This window comes from Sus scrofa, chromosome 4 (genome assembly GCF_000003025.6).
Source record: "Sus scrofa isolate TJ Tabasco breed Duroc chromosome 4, Sscrofa11.1, whole genome shotgun sequence".
In the NCBI taxonomy this organism is placed as follows: domain Eukaryota; kingdom Metazoa; phylum Chordata; class Mammalia; order Artiodactyla; family Suidae; genus Sus; species Sus scrofa.
In genome coordinates this window covers 72,671,575-72,698,695 of record NC_010446.5, presented here as the reverse complement: position 1 = coordinate 72,698,695, position 27,121 = coordinate 72,671,575, and the positions used below count along the sequence as shown (strand labels likewise).

Here is a 27,121-nt window from a genome sequence, read left to right as displayed (position 1 = left end):
TTTCATCTGATTTGTGGCACAGCCTCTGCTTTGGCCTGATTTTCCATTGCTCTTCACCCGCTTTTGGGGGCTGCCTGGTTTGCATCCCGCTTATTCCCCTGAATATTAACCAACATGGTGCTGGGATGGGCTTGGTTCCTAAAAGTTACAGAGAGTATACAAAAAGCTTTCTTGAAACTCTCTTCTCTTTGGTGGTTTCAGTGATTGTTTTAATCACTTAGCCCTGAATAAAGAGGACCCCATCTAGGCCTCAAGGAATTTGCCCTTCCTGGGGAGTTGCCATTTCATCCAGACATGTCTCTTTCGTCTTTGGGAATGATTTGTCCTTAAAGTCTTTTGCAGAAGATGGTTGCTCCTTTGGGCTGTAAGAGGGCTTTTTCATCTGTAAAATGAAGAGGGGTGTGGATTAGGCCTCCAGAGCGCTTGCCTGCACTAAATCTGCACAGTTGATTTCATGGGGAGTCGTCCCTGCCCCACCGATGCTTCTGTTGGTTGAGCTCTCACTGTGCTCTCTTCACCCCCCAAACTTTCCCAACCCGGAAAATGCTGGCCCGCGGAGCACAGAGTAGGAACCCAAATTATGCTCTCCTCTCTGTCGGGGTCTGTTCAGGTGTCACCTCACCCATCGTGGAAACACTTGTCATTGTTAATCACCAAGAAATATTCTGTAAAGTGCTACCCTAAATTTTTACAACATAAGCCATGCATTTTAAAATTTTATCTAAAAGGGTCACCATTTACAGACGAATGTAACCTCCACAAGGACAAAAGGTAATTTTGTTTTTATTCACTGACATCTCTCACATCTGTGATCAGTGCCTGGCTCACAGTAGGTACTCAGTGGATATACTTTAAATAAATAAACGCAATTTGAGATTCAACTTGGTTTTCACTTAAAGCCAAAGCAAATGTAAATACAACTTGAATATTTATTACCCAAGGGGAAAGGATGAGAATTATTTGCTAACACTGATTATTTGTATCTCTGTTTCTTATTTTTACTAACATATACCTGTGCTGTTCAGCAGGGTGAGAATTATTTGCTAACACTGATAACTTGTATTTCTGTTCCTTATTTTTACTAATATGCACCTGTGCTGCCCAGAAGGTTAGCCATTGCCTGCACATGCACCTTTCTGGCTTAAAATGTGGCCAGTAGGAATTGAGACACTGTAAGTGTGAAATACGTACTGGGTTTCAAAGACTCTGTAAGTACATTCGTGTTGATGACATGTTGAAGTGCTAGTATTTCACATATACTGGCTTAAACGAGAATTATTACTAATATTCACTCTTTCGGGGGCTACTTTTTAAATGTGGCTCCTAGAAAAGTTAAAGTGGCATAGGCGGCTTGGATTTGACGGCTCATGGAACAGTGCTGATTTACACAGAAAATGTAGATATTGACGGTAGACCAAGGCAGCCTCCAGAAAGAAATTGTAAATGAATATCTTTGATAGAAACAAAATTAAATGTTGCAGCTGTGACTTGGGAAAGTGGGCATTCAAATGGTCTTGATCAAATTAAAAAAGACCAAAAATAAATTAATTAGATTAGCTCAGATCAGAAATATGAAATCCAGCTACCAGATGGATTCCAAGCATAGTCGCCCGCCGAGCCTTGAGGTCAGAAAAGGGGCAGGAAGGCGGTGGCTGCTGTCCCAGCCAGCGTGAGTGGTGACCAGCGACGGACTCAGCTGTAGTTTTTGGGCTCCTGTGCCTGGCATTCACCTGCGCGGTCACAGCCGTGGTGGGTGACGTGTTTTCCGTACCCCCAGCACCAGGTGGTGCTGCCATTTCTCGTGCTGCTGAGAAACGGCCTCTTGTTGGGAAGGAGCTTGGAGCCGGAAGCCCAGGTGTCCGGTAGGGTCACTCTCAGTGCGTGTCCCGTCTTGTCCCTTCCCGTGTCTGTCGGCAAGTTCTTCCCCGCTTTCTGCTCAGCCTGTAAAGTGAGTGCCAGCTCCACGCGCCTCTCCCTGCGGCCCAGGGGCCCAGGCCGTCCCTCCCTCGGCCCCCTTCCCCCTGCAGCTGGCTGGGAACCTTGTCCGCTTGCAGCGTTTCCTCCCGGGACATGTGGTGGGCCCTGGAGGATGAAGCCGTCATCCTATAAAACAAGGCCACCTGGGACGAACAGCTAGACGCTACCTTCCTTAAGCTCATTTGAAAGGTTATTTTCGTAAGCGGTTAGTCTGCACGGCTGGTTTAAGCTATTATCAAGTCCACTCCAGTATTTATTTCCTTGAAAGCTAGAATGAGCCTTGAATAAATGAGGACTGACCGCGTAGCCTTTTTAGGAGTAAATTCAATTTATAAATATTTGTTTCATTTGGCACTGGAGATTTGACTTCTCTTTAGTTTGGATTTTAAAGTAGCTGCGTAGTAAAGCCGCACGTCTGTAAATAAAATGGCCCTTGTGCTCGCCTTATTTCCACCCATCTGACCTCTGTTTTTCGAGAAAGTAGATCAGAAAATTCGTGGCAGTCGGCGGTGGAGTGAGGAGACCTTTGGCTTCGGCTGACAGCTGTCACCTGAACACTGCAGACCTGAAGACCCTCTCAGGTGTCCTGTCTGTGGTTCTGACAGCAAGCAGGCGTGTTGTTTACATCGTCTGCAAGCCCAGTTTTCCCCTTGTTGGGAGGCGTTGGACGCAGGCAGGTGGAAGCGGAATTTTGATCTGTCCGTGGGTGAGTTCCCAGTGTGCCGGCTGGCCCTGGTGCGTCCCATGCCCACGCTGGCCCCGGGGACGTGTGATGGGAGAGTTTATGGCTGGGCCTGTTTATAACATCACTTTTGGAGATTCTTCAGCAAGCTGGGCGGTATCCCGCAGTGCTTCACGGGCTCACGAAAGCGGGCAAAATGAGTTAAATTCCAAAGATGTTTAAGATTTCAAACATTTTTCTTATGTGAATTCGTTCTTTATTAGGTTGTTGATTTAATTAGCATTCGGCAAAAACACTTTCCTGTTTTGATTGTAGAAACATTCTTCAAATTGGTTATTTTAATCTCACAATCCTTTAAGAGCTATTTAAATTAAGGACAGGGCCTTGGTTGGTACCTACCGAGGGCTGTGAGCTCAGAGGCTGACGATGGGCCACCCACACCCCCCTCCCTGTGCTGTCCCGTCCTGTCCCGCCCTGTCCCACAGAGGATCTCTGCAAGGGTGAGGGCTGCATGGACCTGGTGAATTTCATTCTGTTAAAATTTTCAGTCTTGGACATTCCCGTTGTGGCTCATTGGGTTACGAACCTAACTAGTATCCGTGAGGATGTGGTTCAATCCCTGGCCCTACTCAGTGGGTTGACGATTGTGCCTCTTGGTGGCTTCGGTGGCTGTGGTGTAGGCCAGCAGCTGCAGCTCTGATTCGACCCCTGATCTTTGGCAACTTCCATATACCGCAGGTGCAGTCCTAAAAAGACAAAAAATAAAATAAAAAATTTTCAGTCTTGATAAGTTTGGGGGAAAATATTCTGTCTCTCCTGATGAGAATGCTCATTGTGTAGTAGCCATCCATGCAGCTAGCGTCTGTCTGCTAGCTGGTGACACGGGCCCTGGTCCATTCCTGGAGCCCACAGCCCAAGGGTGAGTGGTAAAGCTGTGGCTGGATATGCTCCACTCGAACTGGGATGGGAGTGAAACAGGTCCTCCCGGAGAGTGAAAGCTCTTCTCCCGGTCCTGGGCCTCGGCTTGTAGATCCCTGCCAGAAGACAACCTGAAATTGTGAATTGTTACATTGCTGGTGCGTGTGCCCGCGGACACACCCTCGCCGGCGCCTCCTCCTTCGACACCTCTGTCGCTGTTGCATAGTTAGTCGTATGTGGGCCGTAAATATCTAATTTGTATGAAGTGACCAAGTTTGGTATTTATATAATCCTGTAGTCAATTTAACTAAGTTGAGCTTTTCACAGCCCTCGGTGCTGCGGCTGCTCATCTGATTACACCGCTCAGGGGAATAAGGTTAAGGGCGGGCTGTTGGTAACCAGAGCACTTCCAGGGCTTTAGTGCGGCAGATGGGCTGCTTGGTGTCTTCAGACATCTGCTTGCCTGCTGTGGCAGCTGCTGCCGCCTCACGTTGTGTTCTTTTGTTCTGTTCCATCCAAGAATGGAACGCTAGGAAGTGTAGTGAATGGATTAATTTAAGGTTAAGGTTAGTGTTTTGCGTGCTTTCGAAGTAACCCATCATAATAATGCTTCTGGTAGAAGCTAATGAGTTTCTCTCCAAGTGAACCAGATTTATAAAATACAGCACAGCGAGGGGGCTAGAGGAGGCTTGTTGGTGGACACCAAATTCAAATGCGTAAAATGCTGGCAGTTTTTATCATTTGTTCCTAATTCTTTGTTTTCTTCCTCCCTCCTCCCTACCTCCCACTCCCTTCCAGGACCTCTATCCAGACTTTGCCTGACACTGCAGGGTCCAAGAGAATTAAAGAAATATGGAGTGACATGAAGACGATTAGTCAAGGATTATAGGCTCTGAGGACAAACCCCTCAGTGAAGTGAAGCACACACAGGCCCCTGAGCCCCGGCCTGGAGGAGCCGTGCGTTGGGAGAAGAGAAGATGGCGGATCCAGGAATGATGAGTCTCTTTGGCGAGGATGGGAATATTTTCAGCGAAGGCCTCGAAGGCCTTGGAGAATGTGGTTACCCTGAAAACCCCGTGAACCCCATGACTCAGCAGATGCCGATAGACCAAGGCTTTGCCTCCTTGCAGCCCTCCCTCCACCACCCCTCCACTAACCAGAGTCAAACCAAGCTGACCCACTTCGACCACTATAACCAGTACGAGCAACAGAAGATGCATCTGATGGATCAGCCCAACAGAATGATGAGTAATGCCCCTGGGAACGGACTGGCGTCTCCCCACTCACAGTACCACACCCCTCCTGTCCCCCAGGTCCCCCACGGGGGTGGCAGCGGCGGCCAGATGGGCGTCTACCCCGGCATGCAGAACGAGAGGCACGGCCAGTCTTTCGTGGACAGTGGCTCTCTGTGGGGCCCCCGGGCCGTGCCCGTGCCGGACCAGATCCGGGCCCCCTACCAGCCGCCGCCACCGCCGCCCCAGCCCCAGCCGGCACCATCGGGGCCCCCTGGGCAGGGCCATCCCCCGCACCTGCAGCAGATGGGCGGCTACCTGGCGCGTGGGGACTTCTCCATGCAGCAGCACGGCCAGCCGCAGCCGAGGATGAGCCAGTTTCCCCAGGGTCAGGAGGGCCTCAGCCAGGGAAACCCTTTCATCACCACCTCGGGCCCTGGCCACTTGTCGCACGTGCCCGCGCAGAGCCCCGGCGTGGCGCCCTCACGCCACACAGTGCAGCCCTTCCACCACCACCCCCCCACTGCTCTCCACGGAGAATCCGTCGCCCACAGCCCCAGGTTCTCCCCTAACCCTCCTCAGCAAGGGGCTGTTAGGCCACAAACCCTTAACTTTAGTTCTCGGAGCCAGACGGCCCCCTCACCTACTCTAAACAACTCAGGGCAGTATTCTCGCTATCCTTACAGTAACCTAAATCAGGGATTAGTTAACAATACAGGGATGAATCAAAATTTAGGCCTTACAAATAATACTCCAATGAATCAGTCCGTACCAAGATACCCCAACGCCGTAGGATTCCCGTCCAACAGTGGTCAAGGACTAATGCACCAGCAGCCCGTCCACCCCAGCGGCTCACTGAACCAAATGAACACACAAACTATGCATCCTTCACAGCCTCAGGGAACGTATGCCTCTCCGCCTCCCATGTCACCCATGAAAGCGCTGAGTAACCCGGCAGGGACGCCCCCCCCGCAGGTCAGGCCGGGGAGCGCTGGGATCCCGATGGACGTCGGCAGTTACCCCACCGTGCCCCACCCGCCCCCGGGGGCCCTGGGCATCGGACAGAGGAGCGTGGGACCCCGGAACATGCAGCAGTCCCGTCCGTTTATGGGCATGTCCTCAGCCCCAAGGGAGCTGGCCGGGCACCTGAGACCGAACGGGTGTCCTGGCGTGGGCCTCGCCGACCCGCAGGCCCTCCAGGAACGACTGCTCCCCGGCCAGCAGCACCCCGGCCAGCAGCCGTCCTTCCAGCAGTTGCCAACCTGCCCTCCGCTGCAGCCCCACCCGGGCCTGCACCACCAGCCTTCGCCCCCACACCCGCACCACCAGCCCTGGGCACAGCTCCACCCGTCGCCCCAGAACACCCCGCAGAAAGTGCCTGTGCCGCAGGTAAGGGTTGGGTTGTGCCTGCCTCGTGGCGGCGATGGGGCCGCTCCGAGGGTCGCGTGGGGTCTTCCTTTAAGCTTCGTGAAAAGCCTTTTCATTACGACATCCTTCGTTAGTTTTTATCTTGTAAGCTGCTCCAGAATCTCTGTTTTTCCCCTGTGACTCCCTGATTTACTCTCTCACTCATTGGCTTCCTCAAAAAAAATCTTGAATCCTCCTGTCCCAGGAGCTGCGCTGGAGCTGAGGGTGCATAGAAAACTAAGGCTGGTTCCTGCCTGCGAGGAGCTCTGTTCTCATTGCCAGCAGGGTGACCAACCCTGGACTTAAATGTTTTTTTTCCTTCTCTTTTTTCTTCTCTCTCTCTCTTCACTCTGGTTTAAAAATATACTGAAAGTTGGTTTCCAGCAAAGTTTTATGTGTTCGTGGTTGTCCTGCCCACTTTTTTTAGAAAATTGTATTTTTTTTTCCCTTGGGAAGCTACAAAATCAGTTCTTCTGTCATATACTCATTTCACCAACTGTTGAATGTTAGCGTGAACTTAAATTGCAGACTGTGGAAAATCAAAGTAAATGATCCTCCACAGGAAGTGTTTGGTCTCTAGGAGATCTGGGCACCCAGAACTGAAAGCAGGAGTCTTCCTTCCAAGCTGGGATTTCATTGTACAGAATTTATAAGCAAAGAGATTGAGGTTTTAGGCTCTAGTATTTACAAAGAGACCTTTCCATTATAAATGTTGGTGTTTGTGCCCTAGGTCTGGGAGAACGAAATTAATGTCTGCATGTACAGAGTATTCTGAGTGCTGTTCAAAAACATGCATTGCTGTTCCACTGTGATGGCAGCCGGAGCGTGGATGGCACAGTGTGCCTAGAGCAGCTGTAGGCACAGTGGTTGTTCCTAATGAACTTATAATCCGTTTGGGGAAACATGACCCATGCATGACAGTCTAGAGTGGAGTGAAAGACCATGCATGATGCTGTGACAGAAGTCAGAGCAGCGGCACCACGGACGAGGCGCCCAGGAGTTTGGCTGGGACTTAACCAGGGCCTTGAATCCAGGAGGGCATTTCAGGTTGGGGGATGGTTGTCAGAGGGGACATGGGGACATAGGAAATTGAGTTCACAGCAGGGCAGGGCAGGGCCAGGCACTAGAGGTGTGGTATTCTGTAAAGAATCTGGACTGCACCCAGGAGCCAGTGATACCCACTCGACAGTGTACGCAGGATGGTACTCCGGATGGCTGGGAAACCAGCAGGTGAGCTGTGAGTCTCTGGTCTAAGCCTGTGAGGACAGTTCGTACCAGGAGCCAGGGATCAGGGAACAGAATGGATTGAAGCTATGTGGAAATAAAAGGGTTGGCACAGGAAACAGAGCCTTTCAGGGTGTCCTGCTTGGAGAGGCATTTAGATCAGAGACTCAGAAGCCTCAGCCTTGGTGGGGCTGAGGGGTTGGAAAGGTCTCCTCAGAACCTGAGAACACAGGACATGAGGGGGTTTTGGGGAAGCTGTCCTTAGAGGTCCTGCACACTTGGGGACCCTCGGGAGGAGCTCCAGAGTCAGTGGTGGTTGTGAGGTACACGAGCTTCAGCCACCTGACTGGCACTGCCCAGGAGAGATCTGCTCCTGTCCCTAGAGCCCAGCTAACCTGCAATGATGGGAATGGGCTTCTAAGACCATGGACAGCGTGAAAAGGGAGATGAGAAAGGCTGTCTATTAGATGCTGGGGCCTCTGGCCAACTTGGTTGGCCTCTAGGGCAGAGATGAACATGGCTTAGTTTCTAGGGATTATTCTTTTCTTGTTCCTTGAAATTTTCTTATTAAACATGAGCTCTTTCAGAGCAGTGGTCCTCAGACCTCTCCTGATCCCAACATCTCTCCTCCCTGGGGATGAGCCCAGTTTGCAGGAGACCCCTTGACCATAACCTGATCCCTGGAGGGGAATTGTTCTCTTCCAGCATTCCCTGGTTTTCGGAGTATAGATTTCTCCATAGGCATCTGAGAGGATGCGTTTGAGTATGTGGAGCCCGAGTCCCTGAGCGCTGGGGGCCTCTGTGAACGTGCTGGGCCCTGGTAGATGCTGGGGGACACCAGGCATATCTCCGTGTCCCTCCAGCTCCACCTTCTTGAGTCGCCATCACAGACGAACTTGGAATTGTTTAAGGGGTGTAAACAAGTACACTTGCTTTTTAGGGCCGCACTTGCCACATATGGAGGTTCCCAGGCTGGGGGTCAAATCGGAGCTGCCGCTGCCGGCCTACGCCAGAGCCACAGCAGCGCAGGTTCCCAGTCACATCTGCGACATACACCACATCTCACGGCAATGCCAGATCCTTAACCCACTGAGTGGGGCCAGGGATCAAACCTGCAACCTCAGGGTTGCTAGTTGCATTCGTTTCTGCTGCGCCATAACAGGAACTTCGTATCTTGACTTTTTGATCTTGGGTCTTTTACTTCTTGAAGATAGAAGTTATGCTTTTCAAATGTTTCATGAGTAATGAACAGATATCTTCTAAATTGTGTCACATGTTTAGGTATCTTTGAAGATAAGTTTATATTGAAGAGTCAGCAAAAGAAAACATGAGAACCAAGGCCAGAGTTCATCAGGCTGTGTGTGCACTGTGTGCACGCAGTCTTTAATGAAAGCTCCAGACCAGCCTGATGATGTGACCAAATTTACAGGGGAAGAAGAAAGAAAACAAACAAACAAAAACCAACCCTAGCTTCTACTTCTTTTCAGAAGCTCATGAGGATAGTGGTTCCCTTTTCATCTCAGACTTACTTATCTGTCCATCTCTCTATGATTATGCTACTCATTTACATTTCTAATTCTTGTCTTCCAGTTTGATTGAGCTCTAGTGGACCTGCGGCACTGTGTAAAGTGTAATGATTCGATCTGCATACCTCATGCAGTGATTGTCACGGTCAGTTTAGTGAACACCCACCATCTAAGTACAAAACTAAAGAAGCAGTTTAGTTTTTTCCCCTTGTGATGAGACCTCTTAAGGTTTACTCTCTTAACAACGTTCCTGTGTAACACAAAGCAGTGTCCATATATTTACCCTGGTGTACATTCCATGCCTGCTGCTTATTTATCTTATAACTGGAAGGTTGTACCTTCTGACCGCCTTCATCTGCTTCCCTCCCCCGCCTCTGGTAACCACAGAGCTGATCTCTTTTCCTATGAATTTTTTTGCTTTGCGTTTGAAGTACGATGGCCTTACAGCACTGTGTGAGTTCCTGTTACACAACAGAGCGCTTTGCTATTTCTGTGCAGTTCAAACTGATTATCACAATCACCCTACAGAGACATTACATAATTGTTGACTGTATCCTCCACACTTCCACACCTGTGACATGTATTTTGCAACTGAAGTTTGTACGTCCTAATGTCCCTCACCACTTTCTCTTCTCCCCCACCCCCCGCCCCAACCCCCTCCTTTCTGGCAAATAGCCTGTTTGTTCTCTGTATCTGTGACTCTGTTCCTGTTATGTTTGTTCATTTGTTTTTGTAGATTCCACTATAAGTGAAATCATACAGTATTTGTCTTTCTCTGGATCTCAGACCCTTTTATGCTCTTAAAAATTATTGGGGGAATTCCTGTTGTGGCTCAGTGGGTCAAGAACCCGACAGAGTATCCATGAGAATGCAGGTTCTATCTGTAGTTTAAGGATCTGGCATTGCCACAAGCTGCAGTGTAGGTTGCAGATGTGGCTCAGATCCCCCATCGCTGTGGTTGTGGTGTAGGCCGAAGCTGCAGCTCTGATTAGACCCCAGGCCAGGAACTTCTGTATGCCACAGGTTCATCTAAAAAAAAGATTAAAAAAAAAAAGAAGAAGGGAGGAAAAAAAAAAAAAAACATGAATGGGGACTCCAAAGAGCCTTTGTTTATATGGGTTCTCTGTGTTGGTATTTATTGTCCTAGGAATTTAAACTGAGGACAGTTTAAATAAATAAGAAATAAAATAAATTATAAATTTAAATAAAATAGTAAACCACTATGTGTTAGTTAATATAAATCACATTTTTAACTGGAAAGCTGCTGTTTTCCAAAACACGAGGAAATTAATGGCATTGTTTTACATTTTCTAAAATGTTGGGTTCTGACATATGCTTCTGCCTGCAGTCGGCGTGCAGGTCACAAGCCTCTGGCCAAGTCCACTTGGATTTGGAAAGAATGAGAGTAAAAGGCAGACAGCTTCTCAGTGTCCTTACAAACAGAGTCTGACCTCCCAGGGCCCCAGCCCCACTTTGAGACCCACCCAGAGTCTGTGGTTTCTGAGTAGAGGAACTACCTACTGACTCCCTGGGCAGGTCCTTAACCCCAGGGCCCCATTGCCTTCTGTCTCGGAGGAGAGCCTCCTGGTTGGAGGCACAGACAGGTTAGCAGTGGTCATGTTACCGACACGCTGTCAGACATGCGGTGGGCACACAAACAGGAGTTCTCATCCTTGGGCAGATAGTTTAGAGTTGCTTGTCGCAGAGTTTAGGGAATAAGCTCAAGCCCAGCGTTAAGTATTGTCAGAGTTGTTTGACTTCCTTTCCTCGGTTTCTGGGAGGAGTTGTCAGGTATATAGGCTCCTCATGCTGCGCCCTGGTTGGTGGAGAGGAAGGTCTTATTGGGGCCGAGGGGGTGCGGCTACATCCACCCCAAGGGCACCCCTTGGACCTGAGCGTGTGAGCTTGGGGACAGCAAGTGAGTCTCTGCTGGGATGGGAAGCATCCCTTGAGTTGAGAGGAGGATGGGGAGGGGGAGGGAAGAGTTTAAGGCCAGGAAACAAAGAGAGGGAGCCCTCTGCCCTGCACGCCCCGCAGTGTTCCTGGAATGTGGGGCCGGGCCCTGGGGGAGAGAGCTGCACAGCCCCTTGCAAGACCCTCAGCCTGTGTCCGGAACACCAGGAGGAGGTGGCGGGGACTGTTCTCTCGGTGGGAAGAGAGAAGAGAACCAAGCAAGTGGATGTTGCTGAGAACAACCCAGAAAGGGGTTCGTTTTCCTTTGCAGAGCTCGTCTAAGAAAGACTGGTTATTTGTGGGTTGTCCGGCAGTTTACAGGCAAATCCCAGAGTTTCTGAATGATTCACCCTGCTCAGGTGTACACAGGAGATTCATGGCTCAGCATTAGATGGGCAAGTCCCCGTGGGGTTTTTAGGACCTGCAACATTGTGTCCTTAGATTAAGTATATTTTGGATACATTTGTGCTCCTTTCATTACCTTGGGTCCTGAAATATGGTCACGGGTGAAGGAGAACAGGAGCAGAAAGCATTTTTAAAGGACACTGAGATTGAGGTGATGGGTAATAATTTGTGTTCTGGTTTTCCCCTGGGAGATTAAAAGAAAGGATCCAGAAGAATCATTGGTGCAGCTTTTCCAGTTCTTTGTCCTTCCATGATGTGTTGTGAATATCTTTAAAAAAATAGTCTTGGAGTTCCCTGTGGAATAGTGGGTTAAGGAAGCAGCATCACTGAAGCAGCTTGGGTCTCTCCTGTGGTGTGGGTTCGATCTCTGGCTTCAGAACTTCCACATGCCATGGGCATGGCCAAAAAAAAAAAAAAAAAAAAAAAGAAAAAAGGGAAAAACATAGCCCTTCTGGGAGAACCTTTTTGTTGTAATCTCAAGTAGAGAAGTCCTCTCTGTTCATCAAGTACATGCAAAATTGCAAACATAAGCAGAGCAATTGGCCACTATGAAACATTTCATGAAAAAAGTGGCCATGCATCCTAAGCCTCATTTATGCAAATCGTGATGAGAAGGTGAGAGAAAAGTCTTTTTAGTGGAGAGTGGGTTTATCCCTGTGAATACATCTCCTTACAGACTTACACTTTCACACTCCTGAAGACGTCTGGGGGAGATGGGGAATCAGATCACCCATGAAGAAAGCCCAGCTCTGACCTAAGCGGCGCTCAGGGGCTGTCCTCAGTGCGCCCACGCTTAGAGACTGGCACCTGTGGTTAGACCTGATCCGAGCAGGCCACCTGCAGTGCGAGCAAGGAAGTCAGAGGGGTCCCGCTTCCTCCAGTGCTGGTCCTCTCCAGGGCATCCTGTCTGGCCCTGTTTGCTCTTGTCTTTCCTGGTCCGTGGGGCAGTCCCTGCAGCCTCCTGTTTTTCACGAAGGCTAAAGGTGTTTTTTCTGACATTAATGAGCTCTTCCGTGCATTTTCCCTGAGCATAGCTGGTTTACCCGGAGGCCAGCGTTTCAGTGGGTTAAATGGAAAATGCCAAGTGTAGGCTAGAGCAAAGAAAAACATTCTGCGCCATCTGTCCTTTCACCCCACAATCTGTAAGTATGAAATGGGCCAGATGCAAAACGGTGGCCTTGGCTCTTAGTGGCTTTGATTTTGTAAAAGCGTATTGTTTTCTGTGACCATCAAGAATACCGTAGGTAACCAGCAGTTGAATTTACTTTCGATGCTTGCACATCAACCATCTGCTGATGGTCCCAAATAGCCAGTGGAGTTTCTTAACTTTGAAAGAGCCACCTTTAGATGCTGCTTTTTAATCTTGTAACTCGGTTGCCTTCATTCAGCTCCATCAAAGAAATTCTTACCGAGTGTCTGTTACGTGCCATGTACTAGGTTAAGGACAGAGACTGGTGACATGGAAGGCACGGAGGAGGTAAAGGCCTTCAGAGATGGACAGGGGATTTTATTATTTAGGTCTAATCTTCTGGGCATGTTTTTTTTTGTGTGTGTGTGTACTGCCTATGTTCTACACCAGTGCTGTCCAACTGAAATATAATGGAGCAGTGAATGCAAGCCACAATATATATGATTTAAAAATTTTAGTAGCAACGTTAAAAAAAGAAACTATATGTTAGCATCGTATATTCAATTAACCTAACATCCAGGATATTATTCTGACACATAATCAGAATAAAAAATTTCTGAGATAGTCTACGCAAGTATTTGAGATCTAGTGTATATTTACAGGCAGAACCCATGTCATTTCTGCGGAGCTGTATTTATATCTCTGTAAGGCAAGCCTGAAGCCCCATGTAGCTTGTGGTTACCGTATTGAACAGTCCTGTGCTACACTCTTTCCGTTGCAGTTGCTTCAAATTCTTTTGGAAGTGTTGGAAATTATGATAACTCTGGCTCGGGTCGTCAGTGTTGGAAAGTGAGACACGTGGACAAGGAGAAATCTTGACAAGGCTCTTTACTTCTGCCCCAAGGCTCTTTACTTCTGCAGAAGGGCATGGGCACTCCAAAAAGTGCTGAACAAAGGACCCTCCCCTATTTATCCCTATCGCAGGTGATTTACCTGTCCCCTTCCCATTGGTCGGGTCAGGGTGCACATTCTTCCTGGTTGGCTAATTGAAACAAAGTGTTGCTGGGAAAAGAGGTAAAGAGGAAGAGGGTCCCAGGAGTGTTTCCGCTGAAACCGGATCAAAATGGGGTAACCAAGATTTCCTTTGATAGAAAAGACATTATGTTATTTTTCACAGAAGTCACGTCAGAGTGAAAATAAATTTATGCACACATAAATAAATTTAAAATTGTTTAGTCTAATGAGGACGATCACCTCCAACAGGTGCTAGCACCGTCAGGGTAAGGTTGGGAAAGCAGTAGCATGTTTTAAAGATACCAGCAATATATGTATTGCTGGAGGGTGTGTGTGTGTGTTATCGGTATCAGTTCCTAAAAAGGTAGATTTTGAAGTGAAATTTCACTTGTTTGGATTTCCAAGAAAGCTGCCTGACTGTCTTTCTCCTTTCTTGTAGGGGAAAAAATAACGCTTTCTCAGAAAGGTGGGATTACAGCCATTTCCAAGATTTTAGTTTCAGGAGGTTTTGGGATACTTTCAGTAGCTCCCCCCACCCCCAACTCAATCTCTCTTTGCCCCTGTGTCTCTAACGTTTGCGTCTGTCTAATACTGGTCCTGCAAGGATAAGGGAGAAAGCCTTCCTTTCCACTATTATGCATGCCCCCGCCCCACCCCGCCCCTGCTTGGCCCCGCCTGCCTCTCTTTCCTTTCACCTTTTTCTTTGTAGCTTTTTCTTCTGGCTTTCAGCCATCTAGAAAGGTCATCTCTGGCACTGCAGAGCAGTAGTTGGCTGGGGAGGGAGCGTTGGGAAAAGGGTGGGGGACAGTGGGCAAAGCACGGCTGGACGTAACCTGGAGAATTTACCTTCATCTTGACATCTTCATATCAGCCTGTGTTCTTTAATGACAGCTGTCAATCTAGGTAATCTCCACATCACCCCGGGGAGACGGCCCTTGTCTTTCCCTCCTCACTGGCACAGGCTTTATCAGCGAAGGGGTCCGCAGCAACCTTGTGCTGGTACTTTTGCCCTCAACAACCTCAGTAGGTGACAGTGCTTTGTCCCGAGTGAGGTTTCACTTTTTCCTTCCCATAGTGTAAAAAGCATAGAACCTTCTAGGGGCTGGGCCATGGCACTGGGTCAAGGTCCTGGTGGACAACCTAAAGGAAGTTGGCAAAAGAAACTGGCACCATTAAATAAAGTCAAAAGTCAACGGAGACAAAGAGGTGCTTCTGATTCCATATGCTCACGTCCTGGCGTGGACGGCACGGTGAGGGCGGGGTCTGGCAAGACTCGGGGCATTTCCATTCGTCCTGTTTTCATGACGAATCAAAATCATGTCCCTGGCAGTTACTTGAAGGAAATATGCCATTTCGATGCCCATGCATGGAGAGCATATTTCTGATCTGCCGTATAGCGTCTCTGGTCTGCTCCCCCCTGCCTTCTGTGTTTTACTCTTGATCATCCTGTACCACAGATTTCAGGAGGATTCCAGAAACAACTGTTTTAAGCTGTAAGAGGTATTTATCTTGAGAGCTTTTTTTTTTTTTTTTTTTTTGGTCTTTTTAGGGCTGTACCCTCTGCATATGGAGATTCCTAGGCTAGGGGTTGAATTGGAGCTACAGCTGCCGGCCTACAGCACAGCCACAGCAGCATGGGATCGGAGCCGGTTCAGCCACGTACACCACAGCTCATGGCAATGCCGGATCCTTAACTCATTGAGCAAGGATAGGGATTGGACCTGCGTCCTCATGGATCTAGTCAGGTTCGTTTCTGCTGAGCTGCGATGGGAACTCCCATCTCTTCAGGAGCTTTTTTGTTTGTTTGCCTTGGCCGTGGGCATAAAGAGTGGGAGCACATTGACAGAGGTGCAGGTGGTGATGTTGGAGAAACCTTGAGTTTCTCAAATGATGTTCACTTGCGCCTTCCTCTCTCTTCATGGGCTGGCTGGATAGCTGGACAGCCTCAGCCCACGAATGCTGCCCTTGCCCCAGGGTGGCCTGGGAGGTCCCTGCCTTTGGGCTATCTGCAGCCTTGCAGGGTGGGTGTCACGTGACAAGACTTTTAGACCCTCCTTTTCCCAAAGCTTTACTTTAAAAAAATTATATTTCTGGACTATATTTTAATGAAGGGGCAGTAGATAGACTGGGAGTTCTTATTGAGTATAGGAATATTTGAAAATAAAGTTTCATTATTAGGTCATGCTCCAAGATGAACCCTTAGAGCTTGAACATTCTCTTTAACTTAGAAAAACTCATCTAAGTGTTCCCGTTGTGGCTCAGTGGTTAACGAATCCGACTAGGAACCACGAGGTTTTGGGTTCGATCCCTGGCCTCACTCAGTGGGTTAAGGATCTGGCGTTGCTGTGAGCTGTGGTCTAGGTCGCAGACGTGGCTCAGATCCTGCATTGCTGTGGCTGTGGTGTAGGCCGGTGGCTACAGCTCCGATTAGACCCCTAGCCTGGGAACCTCCACATGCCATGGGTGTGGTCCTAGAAAAGGGAAAAAGACAAAAAATTAAATAAATAAATAAATAAAAAGAAAAAACTCGTCTAAAATTGTGGGCTTTGGGAGTTCCTCCTGTGGCTCTGTGGTTACAAACTGACTAGTATCCATGAGGATGCAGGTTCCATCCCTGGCCTCCCTCAGTGGTTAAGCATCTGGCGTTGCCTTGAGCTTTGGTGTAGGTCGCAGGTGCAGCTTGGATCTGGCATTGCTGTGGCTGTGGTGTAAGTTGGAAGCTGCAGCTCTGATTTGACCCCTAGCCTGGGAACCCCCTTATGCCACAGGAGTGGCCCTAAAAAGAAAGAAAAAATAAAATTGTGGGATTATTTGGATTTACAATTTGTTTTTACTGTTAATGTTAAAAATACCTCAAAATGTCAGCATGAAGAGAGGGTCAAACTTTCATACTACTGTGGAGGTGGCTAGAAATGGACAGTGGGGACTCACAGAGAATTTACCTTAATCTCAACATCTTAATGCCCTTCTCTGTAGTTACAGCGGTAAATCTGTGGCCTGTCTGTGTGCAGCCATGGGCCCCAGTGGGCCTGGGACAATTAGCAAATCTGATGTGCTGACGGTGCTGTAAATTGGCCCATTACTAAGCTAACTCCATTTCTGGCTGCTCTAACATTGCAGAGAGATTTTCACAAAGGAGATCTGATGAAATGCATGAATGCGTATCTTGGATTAAAGGAGATAAGTGAGAGTTCTTTAGGGAAAAAGTTTGATGGTTTGGTAAAAAGTTAGGTAGTATTTTATTTTTATCAGCTATTCCTCTGAATATTTTCTCTTTTCACTTTAACTATATTTACCCAAACTGTGAGGACTTTAGTGGGGCACACTCACCCTTCATGCTGGGGTCAGATGCCACCGTGTCTCTGTGCTCAGGGTCATAAATAACTTCTGGCGCAATCAGGTGTCTGGCTTTGAAAAAATGGTAGAAGACTCAGCTTGAGGAAACATTCCAGGCTGTGATTTTGGAAAAGGGCTTCCCTGAGAGCCGAGCTTAAAGCTCATAGCTTTAGTTTTTGCAAGAAAGTTAAAAACCAATACTTTCCAATAGATCACATCTCTAAGCTAGGGTATCATTGGTGAAGGAACAACCGAAAAACTAGTAAGAAACGAGTCATTTATAGAGCCAGAATGAGCCGAAATGTAAAATTGGTTTTATTAAGTTTCCCTCATTGAAGACTTGAGTGGAGAGCCTTTCGCTGCTATTATGCTGTGTTACATGCTAGAATAATAATTTGTTTTCAATGTAAATTTAGTCCCAATAATGTTCGTGGGCCTTTTGAGGTGTCAGTTTACCTGTTTCATTTGAGTTTCCCTCCTCATTTTTTAGATGCCTCATACCTGCTCTGGGGTCTTGGCCCCACCAGCTCTGAGCCCGCCTACTGGCAGTAGGTAGCTGGGGGATGGGTGCAGAGTTGTGAGGACTTTGGGCTTCGGGGGTGCAAGACTGCATTTGAATCTTGCCATTCCTTTTTTTTTTTTTTTTTTAGGGCCGCACCCCTGGCATATGGAAGTTCCCAGGTTAGGGGTCGAATTGGAGCTACAGCTGCCTGCCTATACCACAGCCACAGCAACACGGGATCTGAGCCTCACCTGCGACCTACACCGCAGCTCATGGCAACGCCAGGTCCCTGACCCACTGAGAGAGGCTGGGAATCAAACCCGCATCCTTACGGATCCTAGTCAGGTTCTTTTTTTTTCTTTCGGCTTTTGTCCTTTTAGGGCCACACTCAAGGCATGTGGAGGTTCCCCGGCCAGGGGTCCAATCAGAACTACAGCTGCCAGCCTATGCCAGAGCCACAGCAATGCCAGATCCAAGCTGTGTCTGCGACCTACACCACAGCTCACGGCAACGTTGGATCCTTAACTCTCTGAGCGAGGCCAGAAATTGAACCCACAGCCTCATGGTTCCTAGTCGGGTTCGTTTCCACCTTGTTGCGCCACAATGGGAACTCCCCTAGTCAGGTTCTTAACCCACTGAACCACGATGCTAACTCCCCCGTTCCCTTTTTTTTTTTTTTTCTTAGTAAAAATTTTAACTTAGCGAAAAATTGGATAAACCTTTGTTTCCCAAGGATACTGATTGTACAACTTGCACAAGATTATTATGAGAATGAAAGGAGATAAGGGCTGTAAAGTTTGTAGCACCAGCATGGCATGTGAGACGTCCAGCGAGTGGTAAATACTTTTAATTATAACTATTGTAAATGTGGTTGTTGAAATGAGCTCCTGGAAATTTTCTCCCCAATTTTTTACTGTTTTACCTTAAAGTAGAAAACCCATCAGACAGAACATTGTATCTCAGTGCCTTAAAAACCAATCTCCCAGATTCTTCAAGAGGCAAACACAAATTCATAGCACTGGTTGGGGTGAGGGGGTTGTGAAAATTGCTATCACACTACTGTATTTTTTTAATTGCATTTCTAGGCAGTGGAATACTGTGGCTAAAATATCAGCTTCTTTCTCAGTGATTAGTTTCTTCCCAATTGAAACCAAGGTGAAAACCATCACTAAGCATTTAGCAGCTTCAGGCTGCAGAGGTGAAGCCAGCATCCTGTTTTGTATCTTGAGGAAAGTTGGCTAGTGTTCCCTCCAACATTCAAGAGGTTTTAACCGACTGAACCCTGTATATACCTATATAAATAGTAAGTCCTGACTTGGATAAATGTAAATTTAAACTTATAGCTGTTAACCACACCCGCAGTGATCTACCTCTTGCTGTGGTTCTGGCTGGCGTCCTTTGTATTTGCACTGAGTGCGGCTCACACACCTTAAGCTGCAGCGTTGGGTCTCTTAGGCGGGTGGGTTCCTGGGGTGGGGTGGGGGGGCACTGCCCACAGCTTTGAACTTACTTGGTTTGTGACAGTTGTACCACTTAGAATTTTGAAAAATATTTTCTTATCCTAATCTTTTTTTTTTCTTTAAAACGTGATTTCACGTTTTAAAGTGAGACTGTCACAAAAGAAAATAAAACGGGGTTTGTGGTAGTTTGATTTAGTAGCTAAAGTTTTAAAGCGATGCCAAAGAAGGTGATTCCTATTTTTAAGTGGATAGAGTCCATGGTTTTGAAAGTGATTTTTGTGCAACTCATAACACTGTTGCCGCTTTTTCAGCTTCTAGAACTTGCAAGCTGGGGAGTTCCTGTTGTGGCACATCTGTAAGGAACCCAACTAGTATCCATGAGGATGGGGGTTTGATCTCTGGCTTTTACTTTTTATAAAAATATTGGTTGAAAAATGAGATTAAAAAAAAAGTAAATGGAAAACCTCTAATGTCCAGGTACAAGGTGCTTCTCAAAGATCACGTGCAGTGTTTGACTCTCTTACTGTGCAGAACCGCAGTCTGAGGTCTGTGTGTATAGTGAGATGCTCCCTTCACATTAAGGAAGTATTCTTGAGCGGCCGAAGTCCAGGCCTGTCATATACTTTGATTCAATTCAAGCTTTAGGGGAGGGAAAAACCCTGCATATTCCTAGCCGTGTTGCAAAGTTTGTCAGAAACTATCTGGTGTTTTCCAAGTAGTTTTTTAAAGAACGTTTGCCATGTTGTTGCATGTCCCACTGATACCGCGTTTGGAAAAGCTTGCCTTGTGCTGTCGGTGAGCTTGCTGTGATGGCGAGGGCGGCGGTCCCTGTTTGCTCTGTCTGGTGCAGGAGCCGCCAGCCACATGGGGCTCTGGAGCACCTGAAACGAGGCTTGTGCGACTGAGAGACTGACATTTCATTTTAGTTAATTAACATCTTAAAATAATTTTTTTGGCACTGCGATATATTTTTTCATTTTTTTTTTTTTATTGGCGTATAGTTGATGTACATGTTGTGTTAGTTTCGGGTGTCCAGCACAGTGGTGCAGCTGTAGTTAATTTAAATTTAAATAGCCCTTTGTCCCTTGTGACTTACATGGTGGACAGCTCAGTATGTGTAAATAAACAAGACAATGATTGAAATTACAAGAAAATAAGATAGAAGGAGTAGACCTAGAAAAGAAGGTATTTTTTTTTGCATGTGTAGCCAGTGGAAGCCTTGTATTTCCACTTTTATCCCTTCTCACCTCTTACCAGATGGCCTTAAAACCCTGGCACTCAGTATCACGAGGCCCCGCTAGATAGCAGTGGAGCATATGGCCCTCCATACATGGTAACGCCACACAATTCACCTGGTTATTTTTGGAATAAATCTTTGCTGTGTACCAGCCAATTGTTAACACAGTGCACTATCTTTAGTAATGTGAATAGAGGGTCTTGTTTGAAAGTATACGTGATAGTTCAGAAAGTTGTTTAAATTTTTTTCCTCAAAGACGTCCCAGTCAGAAATATTTCACACAAAATGCTTGCTATTCCTTGGTTTCCTAGGTCGAAGCTGTTACTACAGTTGGTAAATGGTTTTTTTTTTTTTTTTTTTTTTTTTTTTTTCTTTCTTCACCCCTTGGAAAAGATTTTTCACAACTTGACGTTAAATTCAGTCTCCTCGTTCCTGGAAGGAAAACATTTCAGAATGCTTTTCTCAAGTGCTGGTGGCTGACAGTCGTATCTTACTCATTGGTCTAGACTGTACTTTCGAATTTCCAGGTCGATGTGTGTACCTCTGTGGGTCTGTGCCTGTACTTAGCGTTGAAGACAAGCAGAGAAGCTTTCCTTGTTAGGTACTTCAGGGTGAACTAGTCCTAGATTAAGACTGATATTGTCCACATATTTTATAAGGTATGATTAGTGGCAGAGGGTAAATGGAGTCCCTGTCGTGACTCAGTGGGTAATGAACACAGCTAGTATCCATGAGGATGAGGGTTCTATCCCTGGCCCCACTCAGTGGGTTAAGGATCTGGCGTTGCTATGAGCTGTGGCGTAGGTCATAGACGAAGCTCGGATCCCATGTTGCTGTGACTGCGGTGTAGGCTGGCAGCTGTAGCTTCAATTCAATCCCTAGTCTGGGAACCTCCACATGCCACAAGTGTGGCCCTAAAAAGATGGGAGGAATAAAAGGAAATCTAGGTTATAGTCCTTAATTGATATTTTCCTAAAAGGATTTGAGACATGACAAAAGTGTGTGTGCAAGCACACTTGTGTGTGTGCATGTGTGTGTTGGGGGGAGGGGGAGAGAAATGGAAACAGGAAATCAGGCTCTGAAAGGAGCGAAGGAAATGTGCTAATTACGGCCTTGGTTGCGGGGACTGGTCGTGGAATTATATCCTGAGCTTCCTGGTGAGCGGGTGCAGGGAAGCAGGACAGATGTGTAACTCTTATCATGAGGAAGAAGGAACATTTTTTTCCCCCTTTTGAAATTTCTTACTGAAACTCTTTGCTGTCAAGAGACTTTCTCCCTGGGAGGTGACACTGAGCAGAAAATTTGAGTAAAGGGAGCAAGTCTTGTAAACTCCCGGCCAAAGAGAGTATATAGCGCCTGTGCAAAGGCCCTGAGGTGAGAGTGTACTTAGGGTATTTGAGGGGCAGCAAAGAGGCCAGTGTGTTTGGGGTGTAAGGAGGGAGGGAGAGAGTAGGAGCTTGGTTAGGAGAGTAGAGCGGTCAAGCGAGTCGGGTATTGTGCGCTCTGGTAGGGAATTTGAATTTTACCCAGAGAGCTGTGGAAGGGTTCTGGGCAGGAGGGTGACCGGAGGTACTGGCCCACTCTGCTCTGCTCTGAGGACTAGATAGGAGGGCCGATGTGGTCGCACAGGAGACTTTGCCCAGGCAAGAGGCAGTGGAGCCTTGCACGAGGGGGCTGGGAGTAGGAGTGCTCACATGTTCCAAGGGAGCACTGGCAGTTTTGCTGATGGTGTGGACATGGGACTTGAGAGAATGAGCTCCATTAAGGTCTTGGCTTGAGCAGCGGGGAGATCTGGGGATGCAGGTGAGGGCTGCAAAGTCAGGTTTGGTTCAGACATGCTGATTTGGAGACGCTTGCTAGACTCACATGGAGGTTTCAGACAGGCAGTTGGGTATGGGAATTTGGGATTTGGGGGAGGAGGTGGGCTGGGTATGACCAGCTCTGTACAGTGAGCTATCCCTGCATAGAGGGCATATTCTGCCACAGGCCTTGGTGAGGTCATTGAGAGCACATGGCTAAGGGCAGCTGTCATTTACTGCTTGAGTTGAGGGGATTCAGGAAGGTTCAGGGAGGGGAGAGGCCAGAGGGGGAGACCACCCTCAGGTGTCTGTCCTGGAGCCAGACGAAGGGAGGGCTGCTGGGGGGGTTGGCGATGGATGGTGTCAAACACTCTCCACTCTGAGGTCCAGTAAGACGAGCGCTGCATCTTTCCAGTTTTGGTCTAGAGGGTCAGCCTTTTTCACATCCTTATAACATGTCCCAGACCTGTAGTTGTAGATGAGAAGGTGTGTAAAAATTTGGGTGCAAACCCCTGGCATGATGAATACACGGGAGTTGGCTGAAAGCTGCAGGGGAGCTGGTGATGCGTTGGTGGCAGTGAGGTGGTGCCCAGACCAGAGCCACCTACCCGTTCAGCCTCTGCTCTCCGCCCAGTGCTGCCATCTTCACACTAACAAACAGCCTGGCTTCGAGTGCACGGAGATGCTTACAGGCAGGCATCCACTTAAAAAACAAAGTTACTGTACTTCCCGGGTACCAGCAGAAACCTTTGAGTATTGCTTGGCCCACTTTCCTAGCCTTTGCAGTCACTAAAATAATAAAAGAATAGGCATGGAGTTCCCTGGTGGACTAGCTGTTAAGCATCCAGCGTTGTCACTGCTGTGGTGCAGGTTCGATTCCTGGCCTGGGAACTTTCTCATGCCATGGGTGTGGCCAAACACCTCCACCCTCACCACCCGGAACGAACAAAAACAAAAGAATAGAGGTGTATGTGTGGAGGGGGCATAGAGTGGCCTGTGGTGGTGTTTGAAGTGGCAAGATAAGCAGTTCTTCTGCATCTCACATTTTGTCTTTACAATGAATGCAAAGTTTGCAGCCCACTCTCATGTGTCACATTTGCTTAGCTCTTTGATCGTTTAGCTCCCCTCCCCCACCCCAAACCCTTAAGCAAACATCCTGATGCTTAAGGAAGGTGTGCTTTGGGGGTTACTTTGAATCCCTGTTGACTGTTTGGCGTTGGGGATTACTGTGTGTCCCTGTTGACTGCTTGTCACGTACTCTTGGGGAAAGGCTTAAGCTAATAATGTTGTAGCATTTCTACTTCATATCCTTGTCATCAGAAATTTTCCTAAAGTCGAGGTGTATGTATCGAGTGAATAAAATTAGAAAAGTCTTCAGAAGCCTTTAGCCAGTGCCGGTGGAACTCCTCCCCGGGGACGGGGTGTCCCTTGTCAGGACCTGGAGGCTGCCGACACCGCAGGACCCCTTCTTACGCCTGATGCTGTGGGAGGGGCCATCTCCCCAGCTTGGTCTGTCTTTCACCAGGCTCTGAGAAGTTCCTGCTGCACCCCAAATGAGCCATGCACACTGCAGCCCTTCCCCTCCTCCCAGACACAGTGAATGGGTTCGAGTTCTTCTGGACCTTCCTGCCCCAGGACTTTCAATCCAGAACATTCACAGTAGTTCAGGGATTACTTGCTCTGTAACGTCTTTTCTGAGCTGCCACCTGTGGCGTCTGGGCTGTGCCCTGTGCCCACAGCAGGTGCGCTCTCTCCACGTGGCCACCACTCACCCGGGAAGGTGGCATGGCAGGGAAGGGCGTGGCTGCTGCTTCCTGGCTCTGTCACCTAGAAGCTGTGTGACCTTGAGTGCACAGCTTCCTGGGCCTCTGTTTTCTCATCTCTACCATGGGAATCATACTAGTACCTATGTAATGGCGTTGTTAGGATTATGTGACCTAATACACGTGGAAAGGAGCATAGAATTGTGCCTGGTGCATAGTATATTGTCTGTAAATGACTAGTGGCTTGTTCTTATGTTATTACTGCTCCTCTGACTATATTTTTGCTAAAACCCTCTGTTGCCTGAACTGCAGTCTGTGTTGAGTGTGGTGAGGGTTCCTGTCTGTCACCTTCTGGGTCATGTGCCAGTGCAGGGCACATACTTTCTGCCTTTGCTCAACCAGGGTGTGATGCTGAGACAGAGCCTGGGAGGGAGGAGGCGCCTGGGAGCGTGGGGAGGGTGAGACTTGGGAGGTACCTGTTTGAGGGGTGGCAGCTGGAAGATGCTGTGGAGGGTGGGCTGGAGGGCCCGACTACACGGGGGAGCTCAGGAAAGAGCCTGAACACTCTCTCGGGCAGAGCTGTCCAGTGGGCACGGGCTGTGAGCCCCAGGTGTTGTATAAAACCACCTCATTGTCACATTAAAAAAGCAAAAAGAAACAGTGACATTCATTTCAATGTATTTTGTTTAATGTAATTCACCCAAAATATGGTTTCGGCAACTAATAATTGAATATACTTTCAACCAACAATCTTTAACACCAAAATTTTGGCGAGGTAGTTCCCATTTCCCCTAAGTCTGTGAGATCTGGTGTGATTTACACTCGGAGCCCCTCTCAGCTCAGACCACATTTCCAGGGCTCCACGGCCACACGTGTCTGGTGGCTGCCACCTCGGACCCCACGCCTTTGGGAGAATGGGTCAGGAACAAAGACGGCGGCGGTGTGTGTGGGGCATCAGGGAGGTAGAGTTGGGCCCCCACGTTGCCCACTTGCTTACCAGGCGAGGGTGGCCCTTCAGGGGAAGGAACACGAGGGTTTTGGTGTCTTTGTTTTCAGCAGTGATGGTGCAAGAGCTAGGATGCTCAGTGGTATCCTGCAGTTTGAGGTCTAGGTGGGCCACTAGGCTTAGTGGTTACAGAGCTTTATGACCTGGGGGTCTGGCACCTGGGACTGAAGCTCCTTAAACCCAGCATGGACCCCTGGACTGTCCATCCCTGCAGCTGATGGCCCACCCGGGCACCTCTCTCTGACTCCAGGCCTCTCTCTGGGTTCAGCCTGAGGTGGATACCACCTCCCCCTGGAGACGGGCTGTGGTCAGAGCCAAAAGAGAGGCATACACGTGTCACAGTTTGCAAAAGTGCCTTAGCCTTTCATCCAAAGCTCCTGAAGTATTTCACAGTTCAGAGTCACTAGAATTTTTGTACATAAGATTTATGTACAGGAAAATTATAAGCCATTTTAGAGAAAAACATATGATCAGCGTGGTTCAGCGGTTACTAGAGTGATGTCTGTACACTGCAGAGGGACGTTTGGTGCCTGTTGAGCCTTATTTAAGGATTCAGGGATGAGGTGAGAACCTCAGCCATCCACCCATCCATCGTTCTTTCTTCATGCATCAGTCGGCATTGTTGAGCATTTATAACATGCCAGCCACTATTTGAGGTCACGGAGGTATAGAAAGAAGCTATTCTCTCCTTTAGAAAGCCCAGTTACACAGTGATGTCAACTGCAGTGAAAAGAGAAATGCTGACTTGTATGGGAGTAGATACGCAACTTAATTATTTGTAGAGGTGGGAAGAGAGGTGATCCCTGAGTTAGAGGGACAGGAGCCGTGAAGGAGAAGTTTGTGCAGACATCGGGTAGAATATGGTCCTTTCAGGGGACAGCAGATGTTTCAGGGCTGCCTTGGACCAGTAAATAAAATGTGTGCTCATTTTACATACGCATTTATTGGTCCCTCAGTGGCTCATGGCGCCTTGGGGGCACAGCTCCCATGACTCCCGGAGGGCACACGCGTCAGGTCAGAGGCTGGAGGTGTGACATCGGGCTTAACATTTGAAGGAGGTTGAAGGAGGCTCGGGGAGATTTTGTATTCACTCAGTAAATACTTAGCCAATGGTATGTGTCAGTTCCTGCTGTAGGAGTTGGGGAGGTAGACACACACACACACACACACACACACACGCACACACACTTTCGTGTATGTACATGCATCTAGTACAGTTGACCCTTGAACAATGAACATGGGAGTTAGGGCACTGACCTTCTCCTCAGTTGAAAATCTGAGTATCACTTACAGTCGGCCCTTAGTATATGTACCTGGTCCCACTGTATCCACGGTTCCACATCTGTAGACTCAACCAATCTTGGATTGTATAGTGCCGTGGTGTTACTGTTGGAAAAAAATCCACATACGAGTGGACCAACAAAGTTCAAATCCATGTTGTTCAAGTGTCACCTGTGTGTATATACACACACATACATGCACAATACACATATACACACACATGTTCAGCACACACATGAATACACACATACATATACACATATGTATGCACACATACTATATGCACACCTATACACACATATATACATACACACATGTACAATAAGCACAATACATGTACACACGCACACACGCACACAGTACACATATACACATACAGGTACACACATATATACACACATGCACACACACACACACATACACATACAGGTACGCATACATATACACACATACATTACACACATATATGCATATGTATACACATATGTACATCTATACACACATGCACACATACATATATATACAGTGCAATACACATACATGTACACACATATGCACGCATACTTATCTGTAACTCATACATATGTATACACATACATTACAGTACACATACACACATGCACATGTATATTTACTTATGTATGCACAACACATACACACATGTACACACATGTACACACATACATATATACATACAGGTACACATACACATGTATACTCCTGTGCACATAAAAACCTGAGCATCGCTTGCTGCTGTCCTTCTGGGGCCTGTCGATAGTAAATAGGCAAGCAGTGTGAGATGTGTCACTCAGCCTGGTGATTCCAGCTGCAGAGATGAGAGAAGGAAGGCCTCAGGAAGAGGTCATGGTTCAGGTGAGTTTCGAAGGTGGAGTAGGATTTACCTGGGCGGAGAGGGTAGGGACAGGCATTCCAGGCAGGAGGAGTGACTGGTCTGGAGCACCGAGTTGGGGAGCAGAGCGCCTTTGAGTGAGGGCAGCTGATGGCCTCTGGGGCCCAGGGCTGGAAGGGGGTCATGGGGAGATTCCCAGCCTCAGGCGCACGAAGCGTCCACTCAGCTGGACTAAGTCACGAGGAGATTGGAGTTCTGGGGATGCCATGACCTGGGGGAAAACGCAGGGGAAGAGGGTCAGGAAAGGGCGGATGAGGGAAGAATGGTTGGGGACAAAGGAGAATAATTACTGTGCTAGCAAGGAGGCTTTCCCTCTCTAGCTTTGGTTTTTGAAAATTTTAAATCTGGAAGTTCTCTGAT

The 27,121-nt window shown here is 47.9% G+C and overlaps 1 protein-coding gene across 5 annotated transcripts in view; it reads left to right on the top strand.

Moving 5' to 3' along the window:
* Positions 1–27,121, top strand: part of CHD7 (chromodomain helicase DNA binding protein 7) — a 181,989-nt gene that overhangs the window by 55,748 nt on the left and 99,120 nt on the right. For all 5 annotated transcript variants that reach the window (XM_021089334.1, XM_021089338.1, XM_021089337.1 and 2 more), the window contains exon 2: positions 4,376–6,198. In XM_021089334.1, the coding sequence (XP_020944993.1) occupies positions 4,555–6,198 (1,644 nt within the window). In that variant the 5' untranslated portion in view covers positions 4,376–4,554. The remainder of the gene's footprint in view (positions 1–4,375; positions 6,199–27,121) is intronic.